Below are 18,556 nucleotides of genomic sequence, written 5' to 3'. Positions count from 1 at the left end.
TCTGCAAAGATCCCACTTCCAAGTACTGACGCAGCGGAGACTCAGTCTCGTCGTGGGTTGTAGAGGGAGACAAGCACTCAGTCTGTAACCCCGAGCCTCAGTTTCCTCTCCTGCAAAGCAGGAGTGGTCTCCCTTGGTGGGTGGCTGAGGAATTCAGGGACAGCGCCAGTGCTGACACACCCGAGCTGCTCAGCACAGTGGCTGTCACCTTCTGAAACGTTCTGTGTGCCAGGTGTTCTGCCAAGCACCTGACACATGTCACCCTCTTTAAAGAGATATTTTATGAATGGTATGAGGGAGGTACTCTGATCACCCCAGTGCTACAGATGAGAAAACCGAGGGATTTGGCCAAGAAAAAGCTGGGAGCTGAGCCAGCCCAAGGTTTCCAGGGTCTTGTGCTGCCCCTCCCAGCTCTCAGGAGCACCCCAGGGCAGGGCCCTCTGGAGTGTCAGCCTCTGTCCGTCCACTCATGGCCACTGGGCATTCGGGGGTGCTCAGAGCCCCTGGAGTGGATCTTGTGTGAGGCCAGGGTATGGGGGGTGTACCACGCCTCCTGCCACTGACACACACCCTGGCCCCTGCTTAGCCCCTGGGCTGGGGGCTTGGGGCGCTTCCCAGAGCCTATCTGGTGGGGAGGCGGTGAGCAGCCTCTCCCAGTGTTCCCCAAGCTTCCTTTCTCGTTTTTGTTTGGGTGTCATTCGTTTCCTTTTGGTGACTGCTTTATTGTTTTCCATTCTCTCGAGCGGTGCCTTTTTGATTTCCTGTAAATTCCTCTATGATCATACTCTTCCTTACAAACATGAGATTATAACTGATCATTTTGCTTCTTGTGCTGGTATTGCAGTTTGAATGTGGAGGTCAAAAGTTGAACCTTAATAAGAGCAGGCATCTCACTTCCATAATTTAGGCTGTGGTTCTCCTCTTCTGTTCTGCAGATGATTAAATTGGTCTGAAGGCAGGATGGGAAATAAAAGGAGACGCTTTTGCACCGTCTAGCAGTGCAGTGCCTGGGATTTCGGCGAAGCCACACAGGAGAGCGAGCATGTCAGCAAGTGCTGTGTGCCTTCTTGGGTTTTAAGTGAGACTGAAATTGAGTCATAGCTCAGTTTCAGAACTGTTCATTACGCCAAGCAAAGGTGTCTTGTCTGGATGAATCAGGCAGTGGGGTCACAGAACTGTTTCTGCCCGCTGTCCGTTCCCCGGAGGTGGTGAGCCGTGGGTGGTTCAGGGGCAGAAGCACACCAGGGTCTTAGATCCTGGCAGTGTGTCCCCAATTAGAAAAGGTGTGTCACTGATGACCTAGATTTTTGGTGTGTGTGTGTGTGTGTGTGTGTGTGTGAAAAGTATCCCGGCAGGGTTGCTGTCTTGGTCTCCCAGTGGTAGGCATTTAACCCTAAGTTGATGAGAAAGCCAAGTGGAAAGTGGGATTCTCAGCAGAGTGAGAATATACAGCGCACTGGAAGGCCAGAGACAGGACGTGGGAGCATCGGGCGCTGGCCCGGGTGTGGAGGGGGGCGTTCCACACCTCCCCTGCACATGGCCCGGGTCAGCCTGGCCCAGGCGGGTCTCGGGCCTGCTGGGCTCACAGCCGCACTAAGCCATCATGACTTCATGGCTCCGGTTTCTGAGAGGACTTACTGATTGAGCCCCTTGAAAATATGTCATTCTAACCAGCCCTGTCTTTCTCTATGCCTGCTGCTGTTCTGGGGTTTTACCCTTTGCATCGCTGGGTCGCAGGCTGGAAGGAATGGTCTTGGGGTTCCTGTGGGATGGAATTCCCACCGCCCTCTCTCACAGAACCATCCGTCATACGCTCATCTTCAGGGGAGACGGAGTTCCTGTCCTTCGCACCGGGTGTTGGTGAACACTGTGGCGCTTCGACGCTTACGACTGATTTTGGAAACACTTCATCCTGTCTTACCACTGTTTTTGTCAGAGCATCAGACCCCAGTTCATTGGTGTCTTCATCCTGGTTTACTGTCTAGAGGCAGTTTTGTGACCCGTGGATATTTACCAGGGGAAAAATTGCACCAATGAATCTCAGCCTAGTCCAGTTTTTGTGGTTGTAGGGTGTCGGGCCTGCAGCTGGGGACTCTGAGCCCCGCTCCCTGCCCTGCCCATGGTGCTGCCTCTCTTCGGGAGCAGCCCCCAGTGTGCTGGTGCTCGCTGGCCTCGCCAGGATCCTGGCCATGTGAGTGCTCGTCTCCCGCACACGTCAGCGCCTCCTCCTGCTGCCAGACAAGCCTGACCTGCCTTCTGTCCAGACTTCTTCAGTGTCGTGGGTGTTGTCTTGTCCTGAGCCGCAGTCCTTGGATGCTTCATGGAGGAGGTGGCCTTCATCCTATCTCGGGGACAGAACCCCTGCAGCTCACATTTCCAACCATGACCTCACACATCCTTGGGCCAGATAAGGCTGCAGCGGAGTGTGGCCTAAGCCCCCCTCACTCCGGCGGCTATTGGGCCTGCAGGGCGGACGTGGTGGAACCCCGTTTCCTCGCCTTTTTTGTGCTCTGGAGCCGTGGAATAACCCCAGCAGATTCGGGGCTGTGACCTCCTCCTGAAGACGGGAGACGCTATGCAGAATGCTGGCGAGTCGTCTTGTTCGCTGCAATCACCTCACAGGTTGCCGGAGCTTGTGTCACAGAGAAAACTGGGAGCGACTCCGGGCCCAGAGCACCCTGCAGATGACTGGGGAAGTCTGCACGCAGAGACAGCTGTTTCCAGGACCTTTAAAGCTTGGGTTCGGCTGGGCTGGGCTGGGCCAGTTTCTCTGGAGAACCGCCTCTGTGGGTAATCCACTGTGGTTCCATCTGATTTTTTTTAATGTGACTAAAACATAAGTTCTGAGGAAATCGGTGAGAGGCCTAGGTTGCCATTTTGCCAGAGAAAAATTGGAAAAGAAAGCAGGACCCCGTGGTCTGGACTTCTTGTCCCCCTTCTCCTCGGGCTGCTTGCGTGCTTTGCCCTGCTCATCTCCAGGACCAGGGCGCTCCGGCCGCGGGGAGGAGGCTGAGAGGAGAGCCCATGGGGCAGGTCCTTGGGGGGTCAAGTCCCGGGGCTGTCCTTCCTACCTCTGGCTGGGGGCGGCAGTGGCAGTGCGGTTTGGGCTGCTGTGTCCCCGTCCTGCCCAGGGGATGCCAGGCTGAGCAGCGCCCCCCCACACATACACTGACCTGGTGAACTCCCCCTGCGGTGAGGGAGGGGTGGCCTCCTTTTCTTTTGAAATGAGGCCATTATCTCTCCTCGTTGAAAGTGTTCCCAGCTTTGGTGCAGTGCCCAGATGCTATTTCTAACCCGAAGCTCCTGGGTGTCTGCTCTAGGCCAGGCTCTGTTCTGGCCCTGGGCTGCCCTCCAGGGCTGTGGCTTTGGAGGAGACTTAGGTGAAAAAGAGATCGCAAGTGTGAGGGCTTGCTGAGGATTCCGGTAGCTGGCCAGGGAACAGAGGGAGCCAGCCTAGCTTGGCGTGGGGAGTGGAGGGGCCCCTCCTCCACCTTGAGAGAGGTGCCTCTCCGGGGGGAGCTGGAGGATGGAAGGTCAGCCGAAAGGACTGGAGCAAGTTCCAGGCAGAGGGGTGCGCTGTGAGGGTGGGGCCTGGAAAGGGTCAGGAGGCACCTTGTAGTTTTGACTTCATTCCCAGGACATCTGAAGGGCACGGATGGTTTGGGGCAAGGACAAGCAAGGTCGGATTGGCATCTCCTAACGATCTTCTGCCTGTCGGGGAGCAGACAGGCTTGGAGGCCTGGAGGCCAGCAGAGGCAGGAGAGGCCATCCAGGCTGGAGGGCGTGGGGTCTGGATGGAGAGAAACAGATGGTCTGAAAGAGGTTGCAGAGGTGGATGCACAGTCCTTGGTCGTCAGCTGGGTGCGGGAGCACCGGGTGGACCAGAGGCGGGTGTCTGGGATGATGTCCGGTTGTGTTTCAAGCAGCAGGGACGTCGGAGCTGTGGGTTGAGATGGGCACGTGGGTTTGGTGGGAGCTTCTGTCACACCGAGCTGGCGGTGCCTGGGGGCCTGTGCCCCCAGAGGGGTGTGGGAGCCAGGATAGAGGCCGGGCTGGGGGGCAGGGAGGGGAGGACCTGTCAGGGACACCAGGAGGGGAGGCAGGGAGCGGTGCCTCCCTGAGGGAGGTCAAGGGCGCTTCTGGATTGGGCAGCTGGGGTCATTATCCGGCCCGTTGGTGTGAGCAGCAGGCAGGGCGTGGGGGCTGAAGGGAGAAGAGGGAAAGGGGAGGGAAGGAGATGCGGAAGGAAGAGGTTAGAAGTAAAACGTAAAAGCTGCTCCCTCCCCTCTCCCATGGCAAGGTCCATTTCAGTTGCCTTTCCAGAAATGCGGCCTCAATAAAGCCTGGCAAGAGGAGGGGAAGTGAGTGAGTGGTCATGCAGCGTTCAGTAGCAGGGGCAGGTGGATGGAGGAGGTTGAGGCTGGGATCTGAGCCCAGGTGTGGGGCGGAGGGGCTGAGCCTCATCTGGAAGAGGACACCCCTTCCCTTAGAAGGGAGGGAGGAGAGCATGAGGGGGAAGGCCAGGTTGCTTAAGGAAGAGGTGGAGTGCGTCCAGCTGCTGGCCTCTGTGCGCTCTGGAAAGTAGGAGATGAGTTCGTTCATCCTCTGCGAAGGGGGCAGGGGTACTGCAGAGGGGAGCGGGGAGACCTTGGGAAGGTGGAGGACGTTGAGAGTAGGCCTCCTCCGTGCCCCCGTGCAACTCGTGGCAGGCCGGGGGCCGGCGGAGGCTGTGGGGCTACGCACCAGGCGCTGCTGTGCCACCCACCCATCCACCCACAGGCTTCCCCCGCAGCCGCCATAGCCCTGAAGCACACGGTCGTGGGCACAGGCTCTGGCCTGACGCTCGTGGAGTTTGGCTAAGCCTGTTTGGATAGATCGGCACAGGGCCTCGAGGTCTAAATTGTCAGGAAGAGTGGTCGCTGGAAGGATGAACCAGGGATCTAGGCTGAATAGAGAGGCAGAGGGCCAGAGGCGGATGCAGCCTGGGCCGTTTTCCACCTGTGTTGTCACTCTGTCCGTCCCAGAGAGGCCTGCTCGCCCCTTCCCAGGTCCTTGGGCTGGTGCTGAGCAGGGCAGCAGTGAGGAGCAAAGCACGGGGAGCTGCTAGGTCATCCTGTGAGTGGATTTGGACCTCAGGTGCCCTGGCTGCTCCTCTGAGTCCCCTTTGTGGCTCTGGATCCTCCAGGGCACAGGAACGTGCTTTCTGTGGGGGGGGGGGGGGGGGGGGGGGGGGGGGGGGGGGGGGGGGGGGGGGGGGGGGGGGGGGGGGGGNCCCCCCCCCCCCCCCCCCCCCCCCCCCCCCCCCCCCCCCCCGCCCATGGGGCTGCTCCCAGCGCCCTGGTGCAGAGCCAAAGGCATCTTTATGATGGTAAACAGCAAACAGGCTCCGTGTCTTCCCCTCAGGGAGAAGGCATGTTTCTTTGCAGAACTCTCAGTGTGCTTGGGGGTGTGCCCTGTCTACGTTCCCCAGAAGGTTTACCCGCCTAAGAGGGCATCACTGCGCTGTCCAATGCCCTCCTCACTTCCTTGGGACAAAAGGCTGGCTGTCCTGGCTGGATGGTACCATGGAGACCACAAGGCAGTGGCTCGGGATGTTTCTGTGACGTCTTCCCTGCCATCCTGTCTGCCTCTGCTGAGGCCAGCTCAGGGTGGCCAGGCTTCCGAGGACAGCCAGTGGCTGGACGAGAGGCGCATAGACGAAGGGCAGGTGCTAGTCTGCTGTCGTCAGGCACACTGGCTGTGCCACCCTGGAGGGCGCTTGAGTGTGTTGCCTCTGAGGCAGGGATTGGTGGCTTTGTTGAAAGTGGGTCAGGAGGGATGGCTGAGGACTCTGTGCTCCTGACGACTCACCAAGGCTGCCACTTCAATGCCCATGACCTGAAGTTGCTTATTGGGTATGGTGGAGGTAGAAAAGGAATATTTATTTAGCTTCTCTGTGTGGGTCTCATCCCCACTTCTCTGTGTGAGGATGAGATTGATTGCAAAGACCAGAAACCCTTAACCATATTTGTACAAATTAATAGGCACTTATTGTGAGGGCCCCCTGGCGTCCAGTTGCAGGAAATACAGGGGATCTCCCGCAGTCAGCAGGGTCACTTGACTGTGCCACCTGCCCCCCATAAACCCTTTCTCTCCTTGCTGTTTTTCTGGTGTCTGCCCCTCAGCCCCTGCTTCTCTCTGCAGACCGGTGCCTTCCACATTCACTCCAGCACTTAGGCTGGAAGTGAGTGCACCACATGCCCCCCATTCCCACTCCCACCTCTGTCTCAGGCAGCAGCCTGAGTCCCCATGGGTGCAGGGAGGGAATGGGGACCTCTTCAGCCAACCGAGCAGAGCCCTGAGAGGCCGCATACTTTAAGATTCAGGTCTAACAGCCTCACCCGTGTAGATTTCCCTCCATTTGACGGAAGAGGAAACTGAGTCTCAGTGAGGCAAGGCTTGTCTTGCTGAAGAACCGGGGCTCCTTCCAGCACCCACAGCAGCTTCCAGATCTGGAAACAGCCTGCGCACCCGAGGCTGCCATGAGCTGAGAACGGGTGGTGGTCCGTGTTGCTCTCACTCCTTCAGATGGGTGGTCCATCCTGCCGCGGCCGCCGCCCCCACGCCTCGACAGCCCGTCTGCAGCTTATCTGCAGCCTAGCCAGGCACTGCCGGGCCCTGTGAAGCTTCCCAGGTTGTGCAGGTGTGGTGGCTCCCCGGCCTCTCTGGAGGAGTCCAGCCAGCTCCTGCCAGAAGTCCCTGACTTGCCCCTTTGTCTTTCTCTTCCCCGAAGCCGGGTCTTCAAGACGGACATGGAGCTGGAGGTTTTGCGCTACACCAATAGAATCTCCAGCGAGGCCCACCGGGAGGTAAGAGGGGCCCTGGCTTGTTGGGGCGGTGTTCTGGCTGGGGCGGGAGTGTGGGGCGAGCACACTGCCGTGTGGAGGGGCGAGAGGGCCGCATCCAGGCAGATGCCTCAGAGTGCCGGTGCAGCAGGCAGGAAGGCTGCTGCAGGAGAGAAGACACAGCGATGTCCTTTCTCCCTTCCCCAGTGGGGACAGCAGAGGTTCAGGCACCCACCCTCAGGGAGTTCCCCAGCACGAAGGCCCCACTTCCAGGAGGGTGGGGCTTTCCTTCCCAGAGTTCCCAAAGTTCCAGCTCCTTTTTAAAGAATCTTTGGTTCTTACCCACAGTCCAAGCACAGTTATTACTGTCCTTCCTTAAATGTCCTCACGTCATTCTTTCCCAAACCTTCCCCCCTTTACTTTCCCTGAGGAGTGGAAGCAAATGAGGAGGAGTATTTTCGGAGAGACCGTCAGGGCGACTGGGACAGCCTGGTACCTGCTTGGTGGCAGTCACAGCTTTGTGTCTGGAGACAGACATGGGTCATTCATGGACAACAGAATCTCTTGTATAAGTCAATTATCTCGGTTTCATTTGGTTTTTCCATTATGGTTTGCACTCAGTGCTGTTCCGTATTGCTTTCAGACGTGCAGCATGGTGGGCCGTCACCTGCTTTACACAGGGCTCCGCCGGGGGCTCCCGGGCCTGCTCGGCCCTACTCACAGCTCTGACGTGTTGTTGACGGCACTCCCTGTGCTGCGCTCTACACCCCGCGACCAGTCTGTAGCTCCTGCCTCGTCCTTCTTAATCCCTTCACCCCTTTCACCCAGCTCCCGGACGCCCCTACCATCTGGCAACAACCCGTCTGCTCTCTGTGTCTATGAGTGTCTTTCAATTCGATTTGCTCATTTATTTTGTTCTTTAGATTCCGCATATAAGTAAAATCATAGGGCATTTGTCTTTGACTGGTTTCACTGGGCTTAATACCCTCTAGGTCCATCCATGGTAAGATTTCGTTCTTTTTTATGGACGGCCAAGTACTATTCCATTGTACACACATACCACCGCTTTTTTATCCACTCGAGTTACTGATGGACACTTGGGGGCTCCCCTCTCTTGGCTATTGCAGTGAACCTTGCAGTGAACACAGGGGTGCACACGTTCTTTCCGTGGAAGTTAAACAAAGGAAACCTTTAAGGCTCGTCTCGGCGCCTTTCTGAACACTGAGTGTCCGCAGATGTCCTGGTCGGATGCTCACTGCCGTCAGCCCACCGCTGATCTGCGCCGGGCGTCTGTCAGCCCCCGAAGGGGAGTGCTCCAGGGTGGCTTAAATAAACTGTGTGACTTTGGGGACTTTTTTTGCACCACTGTGTATACGTATCACTTTTTTTTTTAAAGAGGAGATTCTTTTGAAAAAGTGACCTACATCATTTATCAGGCGGCGCCACTTACCTCCGTGATGCAAATGTCTGTCTTTGCTCCATTCTCTCCTCCAGGTGATGAAGGCTGTTAAAGTGGGGATGAAAGAATATGAGATGGAAAGGTAAGCTGCCGTGTTTCTCTGGGTGAAGATGAAAGTGTGAAAACAGTGATTTATGTTCCCGGAGCAAGTAGCGGGCAGGTGCCTCTGTGACGCTCGTGGGGCGAGTGGGGTTCCAGCGGGGCCTGGGCGTCTTGGGCGAAGAGGGTTCCCCCCGGCGGAGGCCACCTTGCTGGCGCCTGGCAGCGCGTTTGGTGGCAATGGCCTGTGACTGCTCTTCAGGCTGCTTCCGTGCCCCATCATTCCAGCCTCTGGGCTGCGTTCATGCAATTTGCAGGACACTCTACCAAAGAGCTGCTATTGTGACTCTGAAAGGCACTAGTGAAACAGCTTGCCATTTTTATGTATAAACACTGTCATTATGTCCGCTGTGCTTGGACAATGGGGTCTCAGGATGGGTAAGTGGCTCATAAAGCATTCTGGAGAGCGCCGTTGGCCTAGGGCTCCGCATAGGCCTGCAGCGAGCCAGTGCTGCCTGCTGCTGCTTCCGGGGCAGCCCAGCCTCCGTGGGCGTGGATGGCCAGTGCTCAGCCTCGCTCCTGGACGGTGGTCAGCGAGCCACAGCCTGAGGAAGCCCTCGCTCGGACCCAAACTGCTGCAATGGCTCCCCTTCCGCTGGTATCCTGAGTCCCCCCACCAGTGGCTGCACCATCTGGAAGCTCCCGGGGGAGGACAAGGAATGGGCTGCCATTCGCCACCCCCCTCCCCTGCCCCCCACATAAGAATCCCCATTTCATCTCTGCCCCCAGTCCCTAGCACAGAGCTTCTAAAACCCGCAGAATTCCCCCATGACAGACAGGGTCTGTTGTTATTCATAATGAGGCCCTTGCAACCAGGCCCCAGGTTATGCTAATGACTCCTGAGGGTGGGGGCCGGTAACTGGGGATCCATCCCTGTGATTGAAGGGTTGGAACTTTGAGCCTGGACCCCACCCCCTGGGACAGAGGGGCTGGAGATTGCGTTCCGACCAGTGTTTTAATCAATTGTGCCGGCAAAATGGAGCCCCTGAAAACCTTAAACCACAGGGTTTGGAGAGCTTTGGGTTGGTGAACGCAGTGGGGGTGCTGGGAGGGGCCTCTTGGAGGGCATCGAAGCTGCCCCCCCCCACCTCGCCCTGTGCATCTCCTCCATCTGGCTCTCCCTGAGTTGTAATCTCTGTAATAAAGTGGTAACAGTAAATGAAGTGCTTCCCTGAGTCCTATGAGCCATTTTGGCAATTGTCAAACCCAAAGAGGGTGTTATGGGACACCCCGCCCCCACCCCTGATTGATAGCCCTTTGGTCAGAAGTATGGGAGGCCTGGACTTCTGTCTGAAGTGGGGACAGTCTTGTGGGACCAAACCCTTTAACCGGTGGGGTCTGTGGGGACCCTGGCAGTGGATGCCAGAGGTACATTGCAGGACACTGCCGTGGTGCCCGCAGAGAGTTAGAGAATTGGTTGTGTGCAGAACCCCCATATTTGGTGTTGGGCATGTGTGAGCACAGGAAAAAGAGTTTTATCTCTTATCCTTGCCCCCGCCTGTCCTAATCCGGGGCTGCCCTTTCCTACCTGGCTTTAGAGCTTGGCTCTGCGTCCCCTTGCCCACCTTGCAGGGCCCAAGTCCGCCAGGGCACCCCAGGGCCTGCTCTGCCTCCAGCCCCCCTCCCAGCCTGTCCGGCCTGCGCTTTGTCAGTGCTGGGGGAGCTCGAGGAGCATGTGGAGTCAGCGGGGGGCAGCATGGGCGTTAATGTTCATCGTCACATGGCTCGGGGGTGGGTGTCTTTTTCAAAGTCTGACCCTAAAAGGGTCCTGGACAGGGAAGCTCTGTGCCTCTCCCCTCTTGCTCTGGGTGGTAAGAGGTTAACGTGGCCTTGGATGCTCTGGTTGCTATGGCGTCCCAGGAGTGGCTAAAGGAGAGCCTCACCAAGGACCCTGGAGGTGGGGGAGGGCATGCCTCCCCGTGGTCCGCGCTGCAGTGCGCTGTCCACTCAGGATTCCCAGCCTCCCTGATCCCCAAGGATCTGTCTGGAGCAAGAAGAGTTCTGTCCTGCTACCCGGGGGGTGGGCCGGGCAGTGGACCCTGAGATTGGCACTGCCCCAGAAATTTGTTCTTGTCTGAACTGGCCTAGAGGTGGCCCACAGCTGATGTCTCACATGAAAATAACCCAGAAGTCGGATCAGGACTAGCTTGCCCCAGCGTGGAACCCTGCCGTCCGCTGCACGCCGGCGGCCTCATGCCCTGCGCTGCAGGAGCTGAACTCCCTCCGAAGGTGGCTCCTGGAGGGACCTGAGCTGTTCTCTGGCCCCGTGTCCCACAGCCCAGCCTTGCTGCCGCCAGAGGGGCCTGCGTGTGAGCTCTGCATCAGGGCGGCCCTGGGCTGCTTCCTCCACCTCCTTGCCCTCCCGCAGCCTCGGTAATAACAGTCTTTTTTTTTTTACCCTTTAATAGGACATTGTTAATACCCCCTCCCCCAAGAATCATGTTATTTCTCCCTAACAATACATCAGTAGGGGGGCTCAGTTGCTGACATTTTTTCCCTTCACATAAGCACCATGTCATTATTACAAATAACCAAATAAGCAATAGTTCTTCAATATTTTCAATATCTAGCCTGTATTGGTCTAAAACTATCTTTTCAGAGTTGGTTTGTTCGAGTCAGGAGCCGAAGTCCACGAGTTTCGTTTGGCTGTTGTCTGAAAGAGGGTCTCTTCATGCTGAGACCTGGGGTGGGGGTCACCTTTGTCTTCAAACCCCTCAGCCTCCACCCCTCCCCCATTCCTGGGCTCAACACACTGTTGCCACCTCTGCACCAGGGACATTTCTCAGGGAAATGAGCCTGCAGATCATGGCCAAAAGCAGCTGGCCTGAGGGCGCTGGGCAGCATTAGTGCAGCGTAATGTGCCAGGCAAGTGCCTGCTCCAGGAGCCATCAGCCTGTGGGTCCCCGAGAGCTGAGAGCAGGGGCTTCTGGGGTAGAGGGTGGGGAGGGGTTGGGGGCTGCTCTGGGAAGAGCTGAAGCAGAGATGAAGACTGTTCCCGAAGCCCAGGGGGCCGGGGGGGGCCTTTGTAGGCAGAGGGTGTCGCCCCCCTGAAGACAATAGGAAGATGGTTGTGCTGGGACATTGTCACGTCTGGGGGTGCCCCTGGCCTGATGTGAGGAGGGCACCCCCGACTGCCAGAGCAGGCCTTAGCCTCTGGGAGCACCTGCAGCTCTGAGGTGGGCTTCACTCTGCCTCCAGCTGCCTCCCCATGGGCACGTTTCTCTGTCACTGCCGGGCACTGGCAGACACAGCTCTGAAGTCTGCATCCTTGGGAGCCTAGAGGCTGCTTCTCAGAGCCTTGGTCTTGTTTATCGGCAGTGTCTGCTCCACGATTCTTGTCTGGGCGTCCATGCGGGTGCGCTGCGTGGATGGGAGAGAGAAAAGGGCGTGTCCTGAGGTGTTTTCCTGCAGTCGTTGGCGCCACTGTGGACTTGAGCCTTCTTTTCTCACCTGGGTGAAGCCTTGAAGCCCCACCTGAGTTGTTAGTCCCCCATGGGGTGTGGCCCTTTAAGCACAGGCTGGACTTACCCCTGGGAGAGCCATTGACTCCTGGGTTAGAAGAGCATCCTTAGAACCAAGGCAACATTCTCCCGAGTGCCTGGCACCCCCAGCCCACAGACAGACACAGGGCAGGAAGGGCAGAGCCTCCCGTGTGTCAGGACTGGAGGGGGTGGGGGTAGGGGTGGCGGAATGGGGAGCAGCACTGATTGTCCCCAAGGAGGGCAAACCACCACCACCAAGACAGTGGTGCTCAGACCCAGACTCCAGAGGTGCCGGCCAGGAGACCCAGTTCTAAGAGTTATGCTTTAAAAACATGACCTCGCCCACGGATATGCTCGTTGATTTGAGAGAGAGAAACGTCGATCCGTTGCTTCCCACATGGGCCCTGACCAGGGATCAAACCCACCATCTTTGGGCACACAGGACGAAGCTCCAACCAACTGAGCCAGCTGGCCAGGGCTATGCTTTTAAAAAAAATTTTTTTATGATCAAAAGTTTGTTGTAAAATCGTGAGGTCATGCTAAAAAAAAGAGTGTGCTGCTGGCGTTTATTAAGACACCTCCTCCTTTGTGCTGTGCCTGCGAGTGAGTGGAGTTTCAGGGAAGTGGGAATCATTTCCCCCAATTGATGTGTAGTAAATTGTGTTAAACCGATCAGACATAATGTTTGGGTAAATCGGGCGCTAACGGCATCTGACTGCAGGCCCGACTGGGCAGGCCACTTTCCTGCTCATATTATTTAATGGCAGTGGCGTAACCAGCTTGTAGCCGGCTGGCACGGGGCTGGCAGCTGCATCAATTACCTGCAAACACTAATTTAGAGCATGCTCAGTTGGCTGTGTAAGCAGGTCCCGGTTCACAGTTGCCACAAGGAGATTAATAACGTGATGTTTTTGACAGCCTGGGACCTTAATTGAAATGACGCTCTTTCGCTCCAAATGGTGAATGGGGCATCCTGGCCTCCCCCCCCCCCCCCACCCCATGACAGCTTCTGTGGGGACTGCGGAGTCATTTGAAAGGCAGAGGGACTGAAGGGTGCGGGGGCTGCTGTCCTCCTCTCTGGGCTGGGGTCCTTCGTGGCAGACACCCGAGCCCCTCTGGAGACCCTTGGCGGGCCTGGGTTTCCCTCTGCTCTTCAACACAGGCAGCAGCCCCCAACAGCAGCCTCCAGTTTCCTCTCAGTCCCTTGTTAGTGAAGAACTTGCCAGCCCTGCTTCGGTGGGCAGAAGGCTCCCTGCTTTGCCCTGGCCGGGCGGCTCAGTTGGTGACAGCGTCGTCCTGGGCATGAAAAGGTTGAGGGTTTGATTCCCAGTCAGGGCGCATAAGGGAGGCGACTGATTGATGTTCTTCTCTCTCTGGCATCAATTAGCATATTCCTGGGTGAGGGTTTTTTTTTAAAAAGTCTCCTTGCTTTTTTCTGCCCTTTGGTCAGATGGAGCAAGTCATGATTCTGTGTGTTTGTTTTGTCCCCAGGTCCTGACTGGTGGGTGAGGGACAGGGACCCAGCCTGAGGGGTTTCTTCCAAGGAGGGTTGTCAGGTCCACCCTACACTTACACACATGCCACACACACACACACACACACACACACACCATACCTCTCACCCATACCACATGTTTATCAACACTCCCCACACAGACACAAGCACACTTCACACACTGCACCACTCACGTACCACTCACACACTGTACACATTCACACACACAACACCACTCACACACAACCCCCACCACATGCATCACACCATGCACAGGCACAGACACCCCCTACACACACATACCACACACTCACCTGCCCGACACTCTCACACACACACACACACACACACCACACCTAAGCCACAGGGTGCTGCTGGGTCAGGTGGTTGGTCTTCCAATTTAACCACCCCCCAAACCCTTGCTGTGTTCTTGCTAAACAAGGCCACTTGGGGTTTTTTCGAGGTTTAGGAATTTCAACTCCAGTGAGCACAATGGGAAGGTGGAGAGTTGCAGGACACCCCGGAGCCCTACCAACCCATTTGGGCTGCAGAAGGCACTGGCAGTGGCGGCAGCCGAGCCACTTCCCTCTGTCCTGTGCCCCCACCTTCAAGCTGATGCGACTGCCTGCATTTCCAGCTGCCCTTGGCTTAGCACCCTCCTCTGACATCTGTCGGTCCTCCTGGGGCGCTGTGACCACTGACGGACCATCTCAGAGGCCTGGGCCTCTCTCACTCCGGGTCTTGCCCGGAGCCCTCCCTGCTGGGCTTGGTGGTCATATGTGCCCCTGGTGGTCAGATGGTGGTCATGGCCTCCCCCGCCCACCCCAGGCCATGCAGAGGACTGTTTTCAGTGATGGTGGATGGCAGTGAGAAGCCCTTATTCCCTTCCTTCTTGGGGGTTCTGGAGAGGTACAGCTAGCTTCCAGGCACCTGGAAGTGGTGTGACCTACACTGGCCTCAGCCTGGGCAGTCCTGGGCATCTGCGAGGCCACCCTCAGGTTACCTACCCCCCATGAAAGTGCTAGAGTTTTGCTTGGGGCCTTTGGGAGCGGTGGGGCCTCTGAGACCCAGACCCCTGGGTGAGAACAGATGTGATGGGCCATTCTCTGGGGGCCTGGCCACTGTCCTCGGGCCTTGTACCCTCTGTAGCAGACATAGCCTCTCTCTGTTGGCCACCTTGAGGGACAAGACTGTGTCATGGCTCGTTGGAAAAGGGCCCCCGAGACTCCAGGTCTGGGTGTGGTGAAACCCGCTCTTCGCCTTGTGTTGTGACGCTGGGGCAGGTTTCCTGCCAGCACTTCCTCGACTGTTGGAGACGGGCCACACTAGGCCACCACGCGAGGGCTCAGGAAACCCCCGTCCGCCTGGTGCCCCCTCGGGAAGGCAGCCCTGAGTCCTGTGCCCAGCCAGCCACACCTCAGGGAGCTGAGCCCTTTTTAAAAGCCAGGGTTGTCTTGGTGGAGAGTTCCTTGGAGTTCAGAGGAGGCTGTACTTGATCCCAGACTGCCCTGCACTGGCAGAACGGTCCCGCATGCCCACCCAGCCCACCGCGGCCACGCCTGACACGCGGTCAGGGAGTAGCTCCCTCCATGAAGTTCGGCAGAGCCTGGTGTTGGAGAGCGTAGCTGGGGCCTCGGTGGAGGACAGGCTGGGGGACCGTGGCTTAGCATGGGGATAGCTCCTTCTGCCTCTCAGAGTAATTGAAAAATGGGCACACGTGGGCGCAAACCAGCCTGGTGTTCAGCTAGAAAAGCTGAACAAAGAAGCAGAGGGAAAGGCAGCCTGGAACATGCAGCCCTGGGGAGAGCTGTTGAAGACAAAGGTGATCGGAATTTTCTTCTCAAATGCCAGGGGAATTGCCCCTCGAGAGAATCCTGTTAAGTAACTGTGGTGCCAACGGGCACCTTTATGATTTAACTCCAGGGCTTCATATTTGAACCTGATTTTGACTGTTGGTTTTCAATGAATAGGTAGCGCCAGTTTAAAGAAGTACTGTTTTTTATCCTGGCTTGCTAGGAAATGGTATCGGGAAAGGATGCTGAATTTTATCAGCTGCCTTTTGGGCACCTCCCTTACCCTCGTGTGTGTCTGTGCCTGTTAAGCAGTTAATACACTTGTATTTTAGAATAGTTTCGGTCACGGAAAGGCTACTCGAGCACTGGGCACTTCCCACGTACCCTGCCCCCCCACCCCCCGCCCCGCCATTCCCGTGACCCTGGCTCGTCTGTCATAGCTCACGAACGGCGTGGATGCCTTGTTATTACCTGAAGTCTACATTTCATCCCGGTTTCCTTAGCTTTGCTTCATGTCCTTTCTTCCGTTCCAGAATGCCGTGTCACACTTTGTTGCCCCGCCCCCTGAGGCCCCTCTGGCTGTGACCGTTTCTGCCTTCCATTGCTTTTGGAGCCTGTGGCGGTTCTCGGGGGTGCTGGTCACAGAGCTGGCGAGCGACCCTCAGGGTTCGTTTTTCCAAAGGTCTCCTCGGGGTTCGGAGCAGGTGTTGGGAGGAGGAGCACAGTGCCACCTCAGTCACATCAAGGGTGCCTGCTGACGACACCTTTGACGACACCTGACATCACCTTACTCCTTTGTGTTTAACTTGGTTCAGCAGTGGCAGCTTCCTTGTTTCACATGGGAGCGCGTCCTGCCCTGGCCGGGCCTTCAGCATCTGCCCTGCTGACCGGGCGTTGGACCTCTCGTCTCACTGGTGCTTTCTGGTTTCTGTTCTGCCTTTCTGGCTCTGAAAAGTTTTTCTGGCGTTGGAAAGGAAGAAAATTTCCTTTGTTTTCTTTTATAGGCATTCCACTTTGGGTGCAGAATTCCTTTTAAATTAAGAAAAAGTGAGCTGTGTTTCCCTGTGTTCTCTCTCTCTTTGGTAAAAAGTCTAAAACTATTGATTACTCACTCTGGAGAGTGAAAAAATTTAGCATGGTTTTACTCTTTATCCACTTCCCCCCTCTTTTCCGGTTGTTTAAAATATATATATATAACTTCTCTTTCCAACAGCCAGTTCAACACTTGCATCGTTTTGTAATTGCTTTAGTAAGTGACTTGGATGTAGCCCCGCCTTAGTGAAGCCAGCGTGGTCCATCCTGACAGGGTTCCCCTCCCCCTAGCGTGGCGGCGGCCAGCCCCTTTGATCTCATGGCGCCCATAACCTGCTTACTAAAACTTGGTGACACGCCAAAAAAGATATTTGTTGCCGATCTGACGATCGCGATTTACTCGCATTGGACAGCTCCTGCTTTGTTGGCTGCTGTCTGTGTTTCATTTGACAATCTAAGGGGAGAGAGGTCAGCGCCCCCCACGAGACAGTCAGGTATTTGCGTTTTAAAACTCCTCGCGGCACGCCGGCTGAAAATCGCTGCTCTGATGCTTCACTTTGACCTTGTGCATTGAGAGTCCTCTTGTTGCCTCCTACCTGAAGGATGGCTTCTCTGGGAATTGCATCTTTGTTCCGTGAAACCATTCCCTCCATTGTGGCTGGAGATCTTAGGCAAATTCTCTTCATTCTTTTTTCTAGGGAACTGTTTTATTTTCTTTCCTTGATGTTTAGAGGATTCTGCCTTTATTCTGGAGCGTAACTGTTTTCTGAGAATCTCAGTACCTTGGGCATCAAAACCCTGCCGGCCCCGAGGCGGGGTCAGAGGCCCAGGTAGAGGCAGCCCCTGAGAACAGGGGTGAGCTGGGCTGCGTTAACTCAGAGTTCTTTAGCCAGTCCACGACTCCGGTGGCCGCAGAGCGACACACACCTCAGGTGGCAAGACTCAGGCCAGGGGCCGTCTGACCTAGGCCAACGAGGGCAGAGCAAAGCCGTCGTGCCTGACACACACAGCAGATGAGGCGCAGGGGGACGTGGCCTTCTGCCCGTGACCCGGCAGCAGCTCCGGGGAGTCAGAACAGCTTGGCCATCCGCGGGGCTGGTCTGCCACAGAGGGCCGGCCAGCACAGTGGCTGTTTGAACACCCAAGTGGGAGTGTCATATGCGTGTTTTCTGTCCGTTATTCCACTGGCCACTCCCCAGGGCAAGCCTTTATCCCCTGGGGTCATGGTCACTGAGACCTGTGATGTGAGTATCTACTGTGGCACCCTGATGGATTTCACTCCCCAGGCGCTCCGTGGCTCCTCTCAGTCACGGGAGCTGGTGTGGTGACTCAGGGAGGGGACAGAAGCTGTACTCACAGGCTTGGGATTGCCCCTGCCAGCTCTCTGGATGGTCCAGGAACTGGCTCTTTAATCCAAACAGTGATGCCTTTCCTTGCCTCAGGCTCTTCTTTTAAATTCCGATTCCAGCCCTGGCTGGTGTGGCTCCGTGGATTCAGTGCCAGCCTGCGAATCAAAGGGTCCTTGGTTTGATTCCCAGTCAGGGCACGTGCCTGGGTTGCAGGCCAGGTCCCCAGTAGGGGGTGCCTGAAAGGCAACCACACATTGATGTTTCTGTCCCTCTCTTTTTTTTCTTTCCTTCCCCTCTCCAAAAATAAATAAATAAAATATTTTAAAAATAAACATAAATCAATTCCTGTTCCACATGTATATTGTGTCCCCTGGGTGCCTTCTCCAGGCTCTTTTCCTTCCCTCCTCTCCTAATTCCCTCCTCTTCATCAATGGAAGGTCCTCAGGTTGTTTCCTGTTCACTTCCTCTAACTCCCTCAGCCTGGCTCTGCCACCCGCTGGTTACACCCATTTTGTAACCTGCCTTTCATCTGAGAGAGCCCTGGCTCCTCTGGCCCGTTCTCCATGTCCTGTTCGTCCGCACAGACCCATGAAAACACGAGCCGGAAACACTTCGGTTTCCTCCTACTTCCCACAGGGAGGCTGGTCCTGGCTTCTTCTGCCCGCTGACCCAGAGCTGTCTGATCAGCCCCAAGGGTGCTGTCGAAATTGCGCAGGCCCAGGAGAAAGGGGGTGGGAAGTTTGGGCTGCCTGTGGATTCACTGTGCGAGGTGAGCCCCGCAAAGGAGGTGAGGCGGGGGGGGGGTACCAGCCACACCTGGGGGGTGCCCCCTCTGAGGGTGGAGGCAGCTTCCCCCCTGTGGGCTCGCTGCCCACGGCTGGCCTTGGCCATAGCTCACTAGATGGCCCGCCTTCCACTGGGGCCCCTTGGGCCTCCAGAAGCTTCTGTCAGGGAAAGGACTTGGCGTGTGTGTTCGCAGGGAGACCGTGGGGTCCCCACTTCTCACTCTCAGGAGGAATTTTC

The 18,556-nt window shown here is 56.6% G+C and overlaps 1 protein-coding gene across 2 annotated transcripts in view; it reads left to right on the top strand.

Annotated features, from left to right (window-relative positions):
- The window catches only part of PEPD (peptidase D), a 114,224-nt gene that overhangs the window by 47,546 nt on the left and 48,122 nt on the right, over nt 1-18,556 (top strand). For both annotated transcript variants that reach the window (XM_037030712.1, XM_037030711.1), the window contains exons 8-9: nt 6,773-6,848; nt 8,319-8,365. In XM_037030712.1, the coding sequence (XP_036886607.1) occupies nt 6,773-6,848; nt 8,319-8,365 (123 nt within the window). The remainder of the gene's footprint in view (nt 1-6,772; nt 6,849-8,318; nt 8,366-18,556) is intronic.

This window comes from Sturnira hondurensis, unplaced genomic scaffold (assembly GCF_014824575.4).
Source record: "Sturnira hondurensis isolate 20B ecotype Veracruz unplaced genomic scaffold, ASM1482457v3 Scaffold0020884, whole genome shotgun sequence".
Lineage (NCBI taxonomy): Eukaryota > Metazoa > Chordata > Mammalia > Chiroptera > Phyllostomidae > Sturnira > Sturnira hondurensis.
Note: the sequence above shows the minus strand (reverse complement) of the source record. Positions and strands in the feature narration are given on the sequence as shown.